The 16,413-nt window shown below is 37.4% G+C and overlaps 1 protein-coding gene across 1 annotated transcript in view; it reads right to left on the bottom strand.

Moving 5' to 3' along the window:
• Positions 1–4,087: 4,087 nt before the first annotated feature.
• samd12 (sterile alpha motif domain containing 12) overlaps positions 4,088–16,413 on the bottom strand; it is a 99,772-nt gene continuing 87,446 nt past the window's right edge. The window contains exon 5 of the mRNA XM_055023677.1: positions 4,088–10,786. Within this exon, the coding sequence (XP_054879652.1) occupies positions 10,755–10,786 (32 nt within the window). The 3' untranslated portion in view covers positions 4,088–10,754. The remainder of the gene's footprint in view (positions 10,787–16,413) is intronic.

Here is a 16,413-nt window from a genome sequence, read left to right as displayed (position 1 = left end):
ACGCCGTGTTCCTTAAACCAGCGTGTTCCCTAAACCAGCGTGTTCCCTAAACCAGCGTGTTCCCCAAACCAGCGTGTTCCCTAAACCAGCGTGTTCCCCAAACCAGCGTGTTCCCTAAACCAGCGTGTTCCCCAAACCAGCGTGTTCCCTAAACCAGCGTGTTCCCTAAACCAGCGTGTTCCCTAAACCAGCGTGTTCCCCAAACCAGCGTGTTCCCTAAACCAGCGTGTTCCCCAAACCAGCGTGTTCCCTAAACCAGCGTGTTCCCTAAACCAGCGTGTTCCCTAAACCAGCGTGTTCCCCAAACCAGCGTGTTCCCTAAACCAGCGTGTTCCCCAAACCAGCGTGTTCCCCAAACCAGCGTGTTCCCCAAACCAGCGTGTTCCCTGCCTCAGATGTTTAATTCGTGCAGCCGCCGGTTGGAGGAACATGGGAACGCTTAGCATCGGGTTTGACAGAAGAAAAGGAGAAATGAAAATAGCTACAGCTGGAAAATGTGTCTCACATTTGTTTCGGTTATTACGGCCCAAAATCAGAACTCAGACCCAAACCTTCAGACACACATAGAGAATATTACAAAGTCGGTCTTCTATCAGATGAAGAACATTTCCAGGATTAAAGGACTAATCCAGATCTAGAGAAACTCGTCCACGTGGCTGATTGTTGGGAATAGTTGTGTTTACATTGACCATGAAATTGTCCAAATTGGATTTATGAAAATGAATTAGCTGAATTGAAACATGATGATTTAAAACAAAAATCAAATTTTTGATGAACAGTTTTTGTGTTAGGATCAGGCAGTTTTTCTGCTCTATCGTTATTCGCAAACCTGCAATGGAAACAATTATTATTATCTTTTTTTTTTTTTTGCATCACACATGTTCAATAACAGGATGTTACCACTGGTGGAAAAGACAAAGAAGAAAGAATCTCACACGTGAAAAAACTGATATTAACTGCGTTTATTTAATGAAAACACAGCAGTTGTGTTTTAACATTAGCAGAATATCGTCAAAGTTTTGCGTGTATTTGTAATGGGAACGGAGCTCGGTGGCGGCGGCGGCTGCTCCTGCTGTTGCTGCTGTTCCCACTAAAACCAGGAAGTTAGAGAACATCACCCAGTTCGGGCTCCCTGCAGCTCAGAGAGCAGACGGTAAAATAATGCTAGTTCACAAATCACTGTTGTTGCATCAACCTTCTGGTTAACGTCCATGTCCCCACAATCAGAGAATCAGCATTCAGCGTCTGGGATCCATGAATCCAGAACAAACTTCAAAAAAACTGCAAAACAGCCGAAACACTGAGTTGCTTTAAATCTAGACTAAAAACCACCTGTTTAGAGTTGCCACTTGGAACAATGATCAACATGTTGGTTGGTGGGATTTGACTAAATTCAGTGTTTATTTCCGTTTCACACTGTTTACTGTCTGATGTTTTTAAGGCGCTTCGAGCCGTCATGTTGGATACAAGTAAACTTGACGTGGACTGTCAGATCCGGCCACAAGCAGAATGAGTGACAGTCAGAATCAAAGTTGCAATAAAAACCGAAGGAGAGAAAACAAACACAAATCAACAACAACTCTGGGAATCAGGACCAAAAAGCTCAGAGTGCTGACAGGGTTTGCTTGGAGACTCAGCAGAGGACGGCCAGGGACTGTCTGCAAGCGATTTTCTGTCATATCTCTTTTCCTCTTCATCCCTCACGCCTGCTCTGCAGCTAATCCCCCCTACACACACACACACACACACACACACGCACGCACGCACGCACGCACGCACGCACGCACGCACGCACGCACGCACACACACACACACACGCACCACCTGACCTCGCCTCAGTGGAACTGCCGGGATCAAAAACTATAAAAATCTCCAATTCTGGTTCTTTATAAGACCCGGTTTAATGTAGCATCCTGGCTGATTTGTTTGTCCTCCAAATCAAGAATCCTTTATTTTTCCTCTGTTTTCATGCATCATAAAAGTTGGTTAGGTAACGCTCAGCATCATAAACCCGGGAACTCAGAGGCTCTCGGTTCGAGACGCAGAGACATTAAATTGACAGCAAAAGTCAACTCATGATCAGCAGAAAACCATTTTTTAAAAGGTTGTCTATCATATTTTACCTTAAGAAAACCTCAATGATTTCTCAAAGTGAGTAAGCAATTCTGAAAAATACAATAAAAGCCTTTTCAGCCACAATCAATGATGATAAACTGCCTGCTTTACCAGGTGATGCTCTACCTTTACAGAGATGAATATACGTCAGCTAAATTCAGAATAATTTATCTAACTAACTAGCTTCTCTCCATTATGATAAACAACATAACAAGTTCACCAAACATGGCCGCTTTTCACCAAAAACTATGACACAACCTTAGACTTAACAGAAAAATGACAGAGTGCTCTATCAGGAAGAAAACTCCCAAAGTTTTAACTTTTATTGTTCCCTCTTAAAAAATAAATGCCCATGAATCGCGACACATTTACCCACAATTATCAGCCGTGGATGTAGCTTGTAGTGTTAAACATTTTAGGGCCGAATGACAACAAAGAGTCTTATAAACAGCCTGGTTATGTGGAAAAAAGTGAGACTTGCACAAAAACTACATAAGTAAACTGCAAGTAAACATAGTAAATTCAATGTTCATGTTCTGTGGAAAGTCCATAAATCTGACTTTTCATATCAGATTTATTAAAAAGTAAGAAGTAAAAAAGTAAATGAGAACATTTGGAATTCTCACAAATATTTCTATATGTTAATTAATATGCTATGAATATTGATCTTCTCACCTTGTAAAAGTGTTTGGTGCAAATCCGTGATTAAACGTAGAGCTGCCAATCAAAATGATTAATGGCCGCCATCGCTGCCATCTTTCTTCTTTAACATTCATAAAATAAATTGACAAGTTTGGTTTGGATCCTTGTCTGTTTATGCAGCCGACCCAAGAGCAGCTGATAACCGTTTAAAGTAAAACCAACTGAGCGATATTAGTTTACCAGATGTCTGTTTTCAGTCAGGTTGTTTTAACGACCGTCATGGCGGAGCGGGCCGAGTCGGGCCGAGTCTCGAAGAGAGTGACGTCACGTGCGATGGGTTGATATGGATTGTCCAGAAGAACAAAATGTCCAACGTGAGAAAGGCTTCAGACATCCCATCAGTAACAGGTACTGACAGTCAACCGCCTGCCGGGCGTCGGTGTAATTTAGTGGTATTATTAGTAGGAACCTAGTCAGACAGTTTCTGGATGAAGATTAACTCCAATAATAATAATAATAATAATAATAATAATAATAATAATAATAAATCACTTCCAAAATCCTCAGCCAGCTTTAGAAATTACTTCCTACATGCTGCTATAGGAGACAGTCTGCATGTTTTATCAAGACAATGGTTTTTATTCAGGTCAATGCATGGAAGAACTGCAGCGTCTGGTCTAGTTCAGAAGAGCCTGAAGACAATTTCAGACAATTACATTCACCTCCCCAACCCGCTAGAGACGGCCTGCTTTTCAGAGGAGGGCTCCCAAACATTATACTCAACATATTTACTCAAGTAAAAGTAAGAAGTAGCCCACTGATAAATTATTCAAGGAATTTCTTAGACACTCTCAAAATTTGAACAGAAATTTACCTGGAATAGTTTCCATCCACAGAAAAATGTCCAAGCTTTTTGCCACATGGGCCAAAACTGTGGACTAGAAAAAAAAGGAGCAAATTTCTGCCAGAAACTCAGAAATTGTATACAAAACTTGGACATTTTTTAGAAAAATGTCAACAGTTTTAATTCAGAAATTTCCAATGTTTTTCTAGAAAATTTCTGACATTAATATCAAAATTAAAAAAATAAATAAAAAAAAGACAAATCTTTGACTTTTGGAATTCAGAGTTTTCTTCTTTTTGCTTGAAATTTTCTGAGAATACTTTCAAAATGTCTGAGTTTTCTGACAGAAATGTTCTGGGTGTTTTCCACAACATCGGGTCGGTGTTCCCAAAATATCTCTGATATTTGTGATTCTGTTTTTTTGTTCCAAGCACAAACACGCCTCCCAGTAGCAAAGTCACATGAGAATAAGCACAGTAAACAGAATACATTGAGATTAATGACTTTATTGAATATACTCATCAGTATTCTCATCGATATCCATCATTAGGATCCTCACATGTAGCTCAGCGGGGAGCCGGGTCGTTCTCATGCCTTTTTAAAACAACAGAACCGAAACATGCCGCCAACAGGGTCCAAACTGAAATCCTTCTTTAGTTTTTCGCTTTCGATTGTAGTTTTGTTGATGCATAGCTCGCGTTGGGTTTCTACTGAGAATGTATCGTTTATGTAAATCCCACAGTGTGTGTTTGTGCATGCCTTACATACGTGTGTGTGTGTGACATATTGTGCAACATGAAGTTTGTTCTTTAACACGGATCAGCATCTTGGTGCCAAATGTCTTGGAGGGTGTTAGGAGAAGTGTGCCGGTTCAGGCAGGTTCCTGGACACCTCGGCGCAGCGGCTACGTCTCGAGCTGATTATACCTGAAAGTCAGAGCCAGGAACACAGTGGCAGAGTTCCCAGCATGCCTCTGGACGAGGAGCTACTTACAACCAGCGAGGAGGGAGCGAAGAATCTGCAGTACGGCAAGAAACAAAAAATTACCCCGGCTACAGTTCAGATTGATGCACGGCTATAGTGCACAAGAATAATCTGAATTTCTGTGAGTGTTATCGTTTTAAAAACTGAAGAACTAAAAGCAGCTAAAACACATCAGGTACTGATACTTTATTTCATTCAGTTTAGTCTCTTCTGATTGTATTGGATCAAAAATTTGACTTGTTCTGTTTTGGAAACGTTACATTAATGTGAAAACGTATTTGCTCCCCACATGATGATTTCATTTATTATGGGAAACAATTCGTTCAAACCAACCTGCTCGTAAAATCATAGATTCACATTGACTAGCTTAATTTCAACAGGCCAAACAGACGACTAGAATCAACAAATAACTTAAATACAACCTGAAATATTTATACAAAAAGATTAATAAAGCTACTTCTAAGGCAACATGTACAATTACACAACCACACATCTTTGAAAAGCAGAAGTGGAGCCTCCTTCTCAACAACAAAACGTCTTCCAGAAAAAAATCTGATAGAAACTTCTGTGTTCTGCTGCAATTGGTTGAATATTTAGAAAAAAAAAGAAAACATCAACTCTACAGACAAACATGGTGGTGGCAGAGTCATGGTGTGGGACTGCTTTGCAGCTCGATGATGTGGATAATTTACATAAACTCACGATGTGAAGAAAATCTGAAGCAGAACACCACAAGTGAGTCTGAACAGTTAAAAATAAAGATTCTGAATCGGCCTAGTCAAAGTCCGGAGGTCAAAGATGTAGCTGAATTAAAAACTAGAGGGAGCCAGAATTATTTCACAATGACAGAAAAGAGTTTCCCCAAACACTTATGAGGCTTATTGGGTAATTATTCTTTCACTTTGGTTGGTTTGGGTGAATTAAACATTTGGAAAACATTTGAATTTCACTGAGATTAAATTTTATCTAAAATACTTGAGATTTGAAATCATCTGTGGGAGCAAATACTTTGTAACGGGACTGATGGAGCCTCAGTCTTGTTCTCATCCTGACTAGCATCGTTCATTTTGTTCCTCGCCGATTTCCGCCATTTTGTGCCAACAAGCGAATTGTTTTGGATCCATTTACTTAATTATTGAGACAAAGTTTTGACATTTTGTCACAATGAATTTCTATTTTTTTCAGATTTTATTTTTACATCCTTGCTTGTTGCTCTTGGCTTGGGAAGGGAAAAACCGTTAGCGCTTTAAGCTGCTAATAATTCAACAGATTGGATCGGCTCTTGCTTTACAGAAGCATTTCCCCTCATCAATCTCTGTTTCCCACTTTCATTCTGAACACTTTCCCAGCTTGGAATCAGCCGTTGGGGGGAAACTCCAATTTGAGCTCCATCTTTTCCGCTTCCTGCTGAAACACAGGAGCGCAGCGTCTCCCCCCAACTGTGAAATAACCAGTTGTGCTTCGGCCGTCTCTCCGTGGCCGGTCAACACGCTCAGACGCTTCCTGGAGGATTCTGCAATCCCCGGCGGCCCGACCGTCCGCGTCCAGGAGAACTGATCGATACCATCCAATCAGCAGGCAGCTCTGTGTCTGTGCTGTACAAGCGACGAATGAAATCCCATTAAATGCGGCGGAGACCCACTTCCTGGAGACCAGGGTTTTGCCACTTGCACCAAAAATGTAGATTCAAACTTTTTCACCAAGAAAAGATAAAAACAACCTAAAATTAAGCAAATAAATTGCCAAGATATTTATTGTGGGTCCAAATTGTGAAAAGAATTCTTATTATGTTGGTCTAGTTTCTAGTGCAAATATCTAGCAAGTGTCTCTTCAGCAAGAAATATGAGCCGTCATGTCAATAATTATTAATATTGATAAAAAAGAAAGTTTTAGTTTCACTGCCAGATTATTTCACGTTTGAAAATAAATTTTTCTGCAAGTTAAATAAGCTGCCAGTGAAATTAGAACTTTTTTATATATATTTAGGAATTATTCACTTAAAACAAGCTATTATGTCTTGATGAAAAGTCACTTTAAGTTAGTTTTGTCTTGTTTCAAGTGTTCAGAGATATTTGGACTAGAAACTAGACCAGAAATAAACAGAAAGGTTTTTGCAGTGCAGGTCGAGAAACTAAGAAATTTTCAGATTTATCTCAGAAAATTAGGAAACTTTTTAGAAAAATGTTAATAAAATTTTCAGCAGTTGAAATTCAGAAATTTCCAAGTTAATTTCTGACAATTTAAACGTTTTTGTTGGTTTTTTTTTTTTGCTTCCAAATCTTCAGCCTTCGAAGCTCAGAAATGTCCTTATTGTTTCCAGAAACAATAAGGACATTTGTACAATATGCTGTGGTAAATTTTGCTATACAAATGGAAACATGTAGTTTTTAGATTCTTTTGGGCTCAATTGATTAAATTTATCTTCAATAGTGACAACAAGGTTTAGGTTACCTTTCTTTAAAAACCCTCAAAACTTAAGAAAAATAAAAGCGGATTTGGTGCAGCCAAGTTGGCTTTTCAGTAAAAGTCTCTTGGTTTTGCTAAATTTTGTTATAAAAAGATGAATACTTTGTGTTGTACTTCACATTTTCCTGTATAAGTAAATTATATTGGCGGCCATTTTTAACCTGGTTCCAAATGAAAACTTTTCCATCTGGACAGAAACAGCTCAGGCTACATCAGCGTCTGGTAAATATCAGCTGACGCCGTTATAGTGGCGGCTAAACGTTGTATTTACACATTTAGAGGAGAAGAAGTCAACAGTTCAGCTTCATTACAGACACGTGTGCTTCTATATGCAGTTTAAATGCCTATAATATCAACAGTGAGTGGCCATAATTCACATTTACAGCTGAGGTTTAAGTCACTGATCACACTTGAATGACGCTCCGCCTCGCAAAGGTTTTCTCTCGGCGTTTTGTCCAGTCGCAGCTGAAAGGTTCGGAGTTTCAGGTTTTAAACCAAAACAAAGTAAAGCAGAAAAACTGTGGAGGGAAATGATAGTTTGACCAAATCCTACCAAGAATATCTCTAGTTTCTAGAACTTGAATTACGCTTGTTTTAAGTCAATAAGTCTTGACTACTAGATCCATTTAAAAAATGTGCAGAAACGAGTTAGTTTGACTTTTTTCAGGTAAGATATTTGCACTTGAACTAGACCAAAATATCTTGGTAGGATTTTGTGTTTTTGCAGTGTAATAAGCCCCTTTTAGTCTGCACTGAAAAAACACAAAATCTTAACTTTGAGGAGTTTTATTTCAGTCAATAATTCCCTAACACTGATTAAAAGAATTACTAGTGGATTATTTAACTAATAACAAGACATTTTCATTGTGTTATAAGTTAAATAATCTGCCAATGAAACTATAACTTTTAAAAAAAAATCAAAATTAAGAAATTATTGACTGAAATAAAACTCCCCTTTCTTGCTGAAAAGTCTCTTGTAACTTACAAGAAAGTTTTGTCTGAGTGCAAATATAGAAATTAAACAAAAATACCTGGTGAGACTTAATGTTTTTGCAGTGGAGGGCCAGAGCAAATTTCAGCCCAAAAATTTTAAATTCTTTCTAGAAAACTTGAAATCCTGGAGGTTTATTCACTGGAAGTGAAATAATCCATCAGCTAGAACTTTTTATAAATCAATATTAATTACTGGAATTAATATTCATCCAATAATTAATATTCATCCAATAATTGATATTCATCCAGGAATTACAGACTGAAAACAAGCTCTGATGCGTTTCTGAAAAGTCATTTTTAGGTTAGATATTTGACCTAGAAACTAAAAGTCAATTATTTGAATTCCTTTCTTAGACCGGAACCCAATTCCTCCATTATTATTATTATTATTGTTATTATTATTATTATTATTATTAGGGTTAATCCTAACCCTAAATAGCAACTATATGTTGCTATTTGACCTAGCAACATTTGAGTTTGTAGATGTACACCACACTTTCCAGATTTTTATGTTTCATTTTGGCTCTCGTGGCTTTTACTTTTCAGACGTTTATTTGTAAATAAAAACGTTCCTCCCACTTCGTGCGGCTGAATCCGAACATTTCAGCTGTTAAAAACGACAAAACAACAAAGTTCAAACGCTTTTGTGAGGCGCCGAATATTTGGTTTTAACGAGTAACAAATAACAGCAGGACGAGCTTCGGCTCACAGCACGTCTACACTTTCTGCAGATAACTTTTCTAAAAATAGCCGAGATAGAAAAGCAGACAAAGCAACGCGAGGCGGAGGAAATGAAAAAGCGGCTCCTCTTTTGTCATTTCTATCGTCTTTTCTTCTTGTCCTCTCCTCATTAGAGTGAAGGATCTCAACTCAAAACATTTCCTCGTTCCCAGAAACGCTTCTCCTTTTTTCCTTCCCATCCACAAATTAATTCAACTCCCAGAATCCTTTTGGGGACAGCCAGCGAATTTCCTTTCTGCACTTTCATCTCTCTGGAACTGTTTTCCCTCCTGGATCAGAGGTGTCCAAACTTTTCGCCACGTGGGCAGAAACTGTAGAATCAAAAGTGAAATAAACTAAAGACAAGCAAAGGAAGTACAGATGTGTGTTATAGATCTAAAACAAGAAGGAAGTTTCTAATAAGGTGTATTAAAAAAATTTCTGATAGAATTTCTGAAAATGTTCTGAATTTTTGTAGAACGATTTTGACAATTGAAATTTCCTCATTTTCTTTCTTTTTTTTTCTTCTGACATTAATGTCAAAATTTCAAAAAAAAATTCTGGAGCTCAGAAATTTCCTTAATTTCTGTAGAAAATTTCTGCGAGTGCTCAGGAATTTGTTCGTGTTTTTGTACGTTTACTGCTTTAAAAGAAATACAACTAGTTTTCTATTTCTTTTGGGCTCAACTGAATAAATTAATTTCAGTAATAAGAACGGGATTAGTAACCGAACATTGTACTCAAGTAAAAGGAAAAAGTAACTGTCCAAAAAGTTACTCAAGTACTGAGTAACTGATCTGATGATCAAACATTTAATACTTAAAAACTTCATAATCAGATGAACCAAAATAAAAAGGTAAGCGGAAAGGTTCATATTCTAAGAATGAAAATTAAAATAACTTGGATTAGTAACAAGTAACAAAATCAAGCAAAATAAATTTTCCCAAATCGGTTTCTTTTAATGAAAAACGTACAAACTAACAAAAACTGCAGGTTTGTCTCTGATTCTGTTGATTTTTTGGTTAAAACGTTTGTTTTTCATTCAGTGGGTAGAAAAAACAGAAATTTTATTCAAATAAAAGTAAAATGCGCAGCGTCGTAAAAAGACTCCTAAATGTGCCTTTTTTCAAAAAACGTATTCAAGTAAACGTAAATAGTTATCACACAACTTTCAAAAGTTAAACTTTATTTTGCCAAATTAGTGCATCAAATTTCTCTTTCCAGTAAAAGTTTCTTGATTTTCAAAGTTTGTTGTACTTCCAGAAAATTATGTTTCCGATCATTTTTACAAATCAAAAGTCTGAGGATCAAACCTGCATCGTTTTTGGTTTGCCGTTTGGACACCCCTGACCTTAGTGACCCGGTCCGTTTTTTACACCAGAACCTGTTTTTCCAGCCCTGTGGTCCAGAACCCAGATGCAGTGAAAAGCATAGAGAGACATGGACACTTCACCACGCTTCATCTAACACTTTGTGACGGGCCATTTCACAGAATGACACACAGAGACCGGAGCACAAACATGGCGGCGGCGGCGGCAGAGTGAAACGCGCCGCTCTCCGAGGATGAAGAGGAAGAGGAGGGCGCAGCAGAAGAGGAAGAAACTGGAGCCGCAGACGGACACAGGGAGGAGATGCGCTGAAATTATTGTGCAGCTACAAAGTAAACGGTGCAAAACCTTCCTTCATAAATGTTCCTTCACGAATCAAGTGTGCAAATCTCTGCAGTCTGAGAATCTCAGTCAAGCTTGAAGGAAGTTGAAGCACTGGACTGGAAACGGCCCAAAAGAGACGGGAGGACGTCAGCAGGGGGCAACGTTCAGGAACACACGGAGAAAAAACAGAAAACGAGAGTTCTTCTAATCCAGGTCTGTGTGGAGAAAACCTGCGAGGCGAGGAGCTTCGACTGGAGGAAGTTCTGGGTGGATGTGAGGAGGAGGAGAGGCGGCGAGCGTCCGGCCCGATCCGGCCCGATCCGGCCCGATCCGGCCGTCTACGGCGAGGACGGAGAGCACTCCAGAGACGCTGCGGAGAAACGGAGCAGATGGAAAACGTTACCAAATCATAGAAATAGGACAGGACGGCGTGAAATGAGAGGGAAATATGATACAGCTGGAGAAACCGGGATGAAAACACAGCAGAACCAGAGCAGAACCACTCCAACATACTGTTACCACGGCAACGGCAGTGAACCATTACTCAAAAGGTAGAAGTACAGAGGAACTGATCGATCAGTTAACTGATCAATCAGTTAACTGATCAATCAGTTAACTGATTGATCAACTCATTAATTTAATGTTTAAAAAATTTAAATATGAAATATATTTTTTAAATTTTATATTTAATTTTTATAAAATTTAATATTTAAACATTTTAAAATGTTTAAATTTTAAAATGTATTAGTATTTCAAAATGCTAAAATATTTAAATATATTTTAAATATTAGAAATATTTAAATATTCCTAATATTTAATATTTCCATATTTTTTACATTTATTAAATATCCAAAAAGATACATTTTTATGAGGTTTTCAAAACTTATCAATTTGAATTAATATTTAAATGTGCCAAAGCATAAAGTTACCTGGAAATGTTGGTATTTTAACTTCCAAAATGGGAATAATTCATATGAATAATTACAAAATTACGCTGGAGGATGCATGAAATAAAATTACAGGAATAAAACGAGAATTATTGAGAATAAAGTTGTGACGAAGTCAAAATATGAGAATATTCTCATATTATTTTAGCTTTTGTCTCATAATATGAATATTCTCATAGTTTTATGTTTTCATTCTCATTACTTTGACTTTATTCTAGTAAAACTAAAACTTTATTATTGCACAACTTTATTCCGTTATGAACATTTTGTTTTCTTAGTGTGGCCCTAATACTCTGTCGTACTTACAAAACTAAATCAGACATAAGAAACATGAATAAAAATCAGTTTTCTGAAACTTAATAAAAACTGCAGGTTTGTGTCTGTTTATGGTAAATCTTTGGTAAAAAAAATGTTTTTCATTCGGTAGATGGAAAATTCAAAAAAGTAAGATAATCCTCAAAAGTACATTTATTCAAAAAAGTAACGAAACTGAGTAAGAGATCCTGATGACAGAGGGAGAGGAAAACCTGCACAGTGAAACCAAACGAAGTGAGAAAAGAAATTAAGAAGTTGAGATCAAATGGAAAAGAAAAGAGAAAAATGGCTGAGATAACAAGCAGTGAGTCACAAAAATGGATCTGGAGGGAGGTCGGGATTAGAAAAATAGAAGTGAGAGCGGGGAGATAAGAGCGACGCGATGAGAGGGAGGAAGAGGGGAAACGGGGGAGGCAAATGAAAAGAGGAGACATAATTATAAAACGGCAAAAGAAAATCATTGCAGAGGGCGTCGCTGCGCTTTCGGGCGCAGAGGAGACGGAGAGTGGCGGCGTGTCCGTCAAACGCGTCACACACAAAAACAGGAGCTCTTCAGGTGCAGAGCGAAGACAACAGGCTGAGAGACGGTGACAGGTTTCTGTGAGGACAGAGCCGCGCCTGTTGGTGCGTTTAGAGGAGGATGGGATTCCTCTGACGTCTTAATAAGAGCTCCAATCCCACAAGCAGCAAATTAAAGCTAAGTTTCCACTATATTGGTCACTCAGAGTCCCGACGAAAAACAATAAAACTTGATTTTCTTCAGCTCATCTTTTCTCTGCTGATGCTGAGAACACTGCAAAAACACAAAACCAAACCAAGTAGTTTTTAGTGCAAATATCTCAGTGCAGCTGAAGTTAGACAAAGTAACTTTTCAGAAATAAGAGCTAGTTTTAAGTCAATATTTCCTTAACATTGATTTAATCATTGGCAGATTATTTCACTTGTTAGAAATTTTTCTAAAAACAACATTTCTGAAGTTCAAATGCTGAAAATTTTCTTAAGAAAAATGTTCTTAGATTTCTACATTTTTTAAAAATTCTCAGTTTCTGGTAGAATTTTTTTATTCTTATCTACAATGGAAAAACAAAATTGTACCAAGTTTTTTTGGGAAAGTTTCTGGTGCAAATATCTTAGTAACTTAAATAAGACTAAACTAAACTACAAGTAACTTTAGCAAAAAGTAGAAGCCTGATTTCTCCTTAACATTGACAAGAAAAACCCTCTGGTTTCACTAGCAGATTATTTCATTTACAACACAGAAAAAATTTATTTTAAAAAGTGAAATAATCTACCAAAGGTACTTGAACTCTTTTCATCAATATTAAGGAATTATTTACTGAAATCAAACTCCTATATTTTGATAAAATGTTACATGTAAGTTGGTTTGTTTTATTTCAAGTGCACTAAGATATATGAACTCGAAACGAGACCAAAGATACTTGGTTCGGTTTTGTGTTTTTGCAGTGTAGGTGATGAAAACTCAACCATTTCTTCATCCTCATCATCGACTAACCCTGCGAAGCGTCAACACGGCTCAGCTGAAAAGCATGTAAACACAATGCCAGCCAACACACACCCTCACACACACTCCTGTTTAACTGAATTAGTGCTCGGGACCACACACACACACACACACACACACACACACACACACACACACACACAGATCGGAGGAGTGGAAATCATAACAGTCGTAGGAGGTCGTGGACAAGCTGTCAGCGTATTTAGAGTCTCTTTAAATCCCCTCCTCGCTCTGAGCTCCTCACAAAAAGTAAAAGTCTTTATTTCAGCTGCAGCCTGAGTTAATGCAACAAATAAAATAATAAGATATTTTCCTGTGTGACATTTTAAACTTATGCATTAACTTTAACATGCATGCACATTCATTGTTTTAAAGGCAGCTAATGTTAGCTAGAAAATGTTAGTTTTGTTTAGAGGCGGCAGCGCTAAATAAAGCTAACGTCTCAACAGGAACTTTTACTATGAAACAAAATGGCATTAAATAATCTGTGTATTAAATAATCTATATCTAATATTCTTCTGAGCTGAATAGCTAATTTACTTTTAGGTGAAAAGGTGGCAGACGGCATAAATTTACACTTTTTTCTGCTCCTTTTTTTAGTAGTTACATAAACTACTCATTTTTCCTACCCAATGGTTCAGTAACAGATAAGAAAATTAAGAATAAAATGAAATCTTTAGTGACGCAGCTGGGAATAAATGGGATTAACTTTGAGTATTTATTGTAAAAAGCAAAGAGGAGCATGACGACGACTTTAAAAACTGTTTGTTTCATAATAAACATTACAAACTCACAAAAAGAGGTTTTGATCTACTAAATAAATATCTGTATACGAGAATAAATAAGAGCAACCACAATAAAATAAAAGCTATTTGAGTCTTTTGTATAATTTACTCCGTTTATTAAAAGCCCAAAATCGATATGGCTTTGAGATCCAAACACCTGATTTCACATTTGACTTATTTTATTACAAACAAACATTTTCTCCTTCATCCTCTCAGCACCACTAATGTAAAGTTTTTAATTTGAAACATTGATTCTCAGACGATCAAAGGAAATAAATTAAAAGTTAAGTTCTTTACACCTTGCATGTTTGAGCTGCAGCTGCTCCAGCTGTCAAGGACATAAAAAAGGGCAGAGTGCTCCGCCAATCTGTTCCTCCACATAATAACTATAATCTGCCCAACTGAAATTAAACAGACCAGCCTGTGGAGGCTTCTCTGGCCTAATTATGATGTGTGTGTTTGCCAGTTGCAAAATCTGACAGAAAAATTACAATCCTGCTTCTGTTGTGTGCGATCGAGGAAGCTCTGGTTATTAAACAAAGAAATTATAAAGCCTACCCTCACATTTACGTCTGGGAGGGAGAGGAAGGTGACTGGTGGAGGTGTTGATCTGTTATCAATTCCCCATGTCACACACACACACACACAAACACACACCCACACACACACACACACACCCCCACACACACACACACACACACACACACACACACACACACACACACACACACACACACACACACACCAGGTTTCCTCCTTTATTTTCCAACAACTCGTTTTTTCCCCAGTACGATTGTTCCCTTCTTCCTCCTACCAGGCGTCACTTGAGGTTTCAGCTTCCTCTTCGCTCCATGCATTTGTAATCAGGGATTTCTTGGCTTAATCAAAGCCCACCTTGGCGTGCAGCTACACCTATCTCCTCTCTGCTGGGCTGGAAATCACTCTGTGTGAGATTTTCCTTGATTTCTTTCAATTTTGTAATCAAAAACTCAAACTTCAGAGTGGTTTGGATCAATATTTATCTTGCAAAGGACTTTTCAGGCGTCCATTTTTTCCTGATTGTTCTACTTTCTAAAACGCAACACTGTCAAACTCGAGGCCCGTGGGCCAAATCCGGCCCGTCACAGCTTTTTACGTGGTTCTGTAGAGTCTAAACACTGTGTGCTTAAATATTATGTTATCAATTAAATCAATTCAGTCCCTCCAGAACGAGACCAAAAAATCCTGGAGGAACTGAAAAGACGTTCATCACTATTTAGTTTTAAGAATTGATTGATATTTCCAGAGTTTGTGAACTGGTTTTATCAGTACATTCTGGAACAACCGGCCCTTTAAGAGCATTCAGGATTTTGATTTGGCCCAAAACGAAAATGAGTTTGACACAAAGAATAAAAAAATCAGGCAAATATAGACAATATTTAGTCTGTATTTATCTTCCTCCCCCAAATAATACATTGATTTATTATTAATGACATTATTATTATGACCTCTCCACACTAATATCATTCAGATCACATAATTATTTACACACTGTCTCACAAATTAGTGAATAGTAATATTCACTAATGAATACAAAATATTTTCTGTTTGCTCGTATTGTGTTTGTAAAAGAATTTTTAAAAATTAGCCAAGAAAAACTGAAATAAACTGAAACTGCTGATCTTCCTCAGCAGTACCATTATAAAAGTTCTCAAAAATGGCTGCCTGGGAAGAGAAGCATTAAAACATTTTACAGCTCTGCAGTTGCACCGATTCTGTCCCTCCAGTACCAATTATACACTGTATCAATTCTCCAGCAGAGCTGCAACTTCTGCACAAACTATCAAAAACACATAAATGGTGTTTTTATTTATTTAGCTCCCGGTTTTGCTGCTTTGTCTGTGGAAATGTGTATTAAAATGAGTCTATAAAGGTGGAAAAAGAGACAAAAAGTCTTTAAAAGCGTTTTAAAAATCTGGAAAGATTAACGTTTCCAGAAGAATCTGAATTTGTTTCTTTAAGTTATTCAATAAAAACACCTTTCTGACATGAAAGGTTGGAGTATTAACAGGTGATTTATTTGCTTTTAGAAGTTAATTCTGGAAAATTAATTGTCCTTTGGTACGTTTGCTAACAGTTTCGTTAATTCACATCTTGAGTCTTGCTTCAATGCCTTGAATGTGTCGATATTGAATCACAAGAGTTTTTCAGTCCATTAGAAAAGCATCTTTTTTGTTTGACTTACTCTGTGGTGTACCTCAAGGATGTATTCCGGGTCCCATCCTATTTTCTATGTGCTTCATTTTCCATTTTCAGGAAGCATAATATTGATCATTTTGACGATTATCTCCAAATCTACCAGTCTGTCTCTGGAGATAGATCAACTTAAAGGGGATTTGTTATGCAAAATGAAAACCTTCCATGGATTTGTACTTCCATTTGGGCCTCT

The sequence above is a fragment of the Poeciliopsis prolifica genome, unplaced genomic scaffold (genome assembly GCF_027474105.1).
Source record: "Poeciliopsis prolifica strain line A6 unplaced genomic scaffold, Auburn_PproV2 SCAFFOLD105, whole genome shotgun sequence".
Taxonomy (NCBI): Eukaryota; Metazoa; Chordata; class Actinopteri; order Cyprinodontiformes; family Poeciliidae; genus Poeciliopsis; species Poeciliopsis prolifica.
The sequence above is the reverse complement of the archived record's forward strand: the minus strand, read 5'-3'. Positions and strand labels throughout refer to the sequence as shown.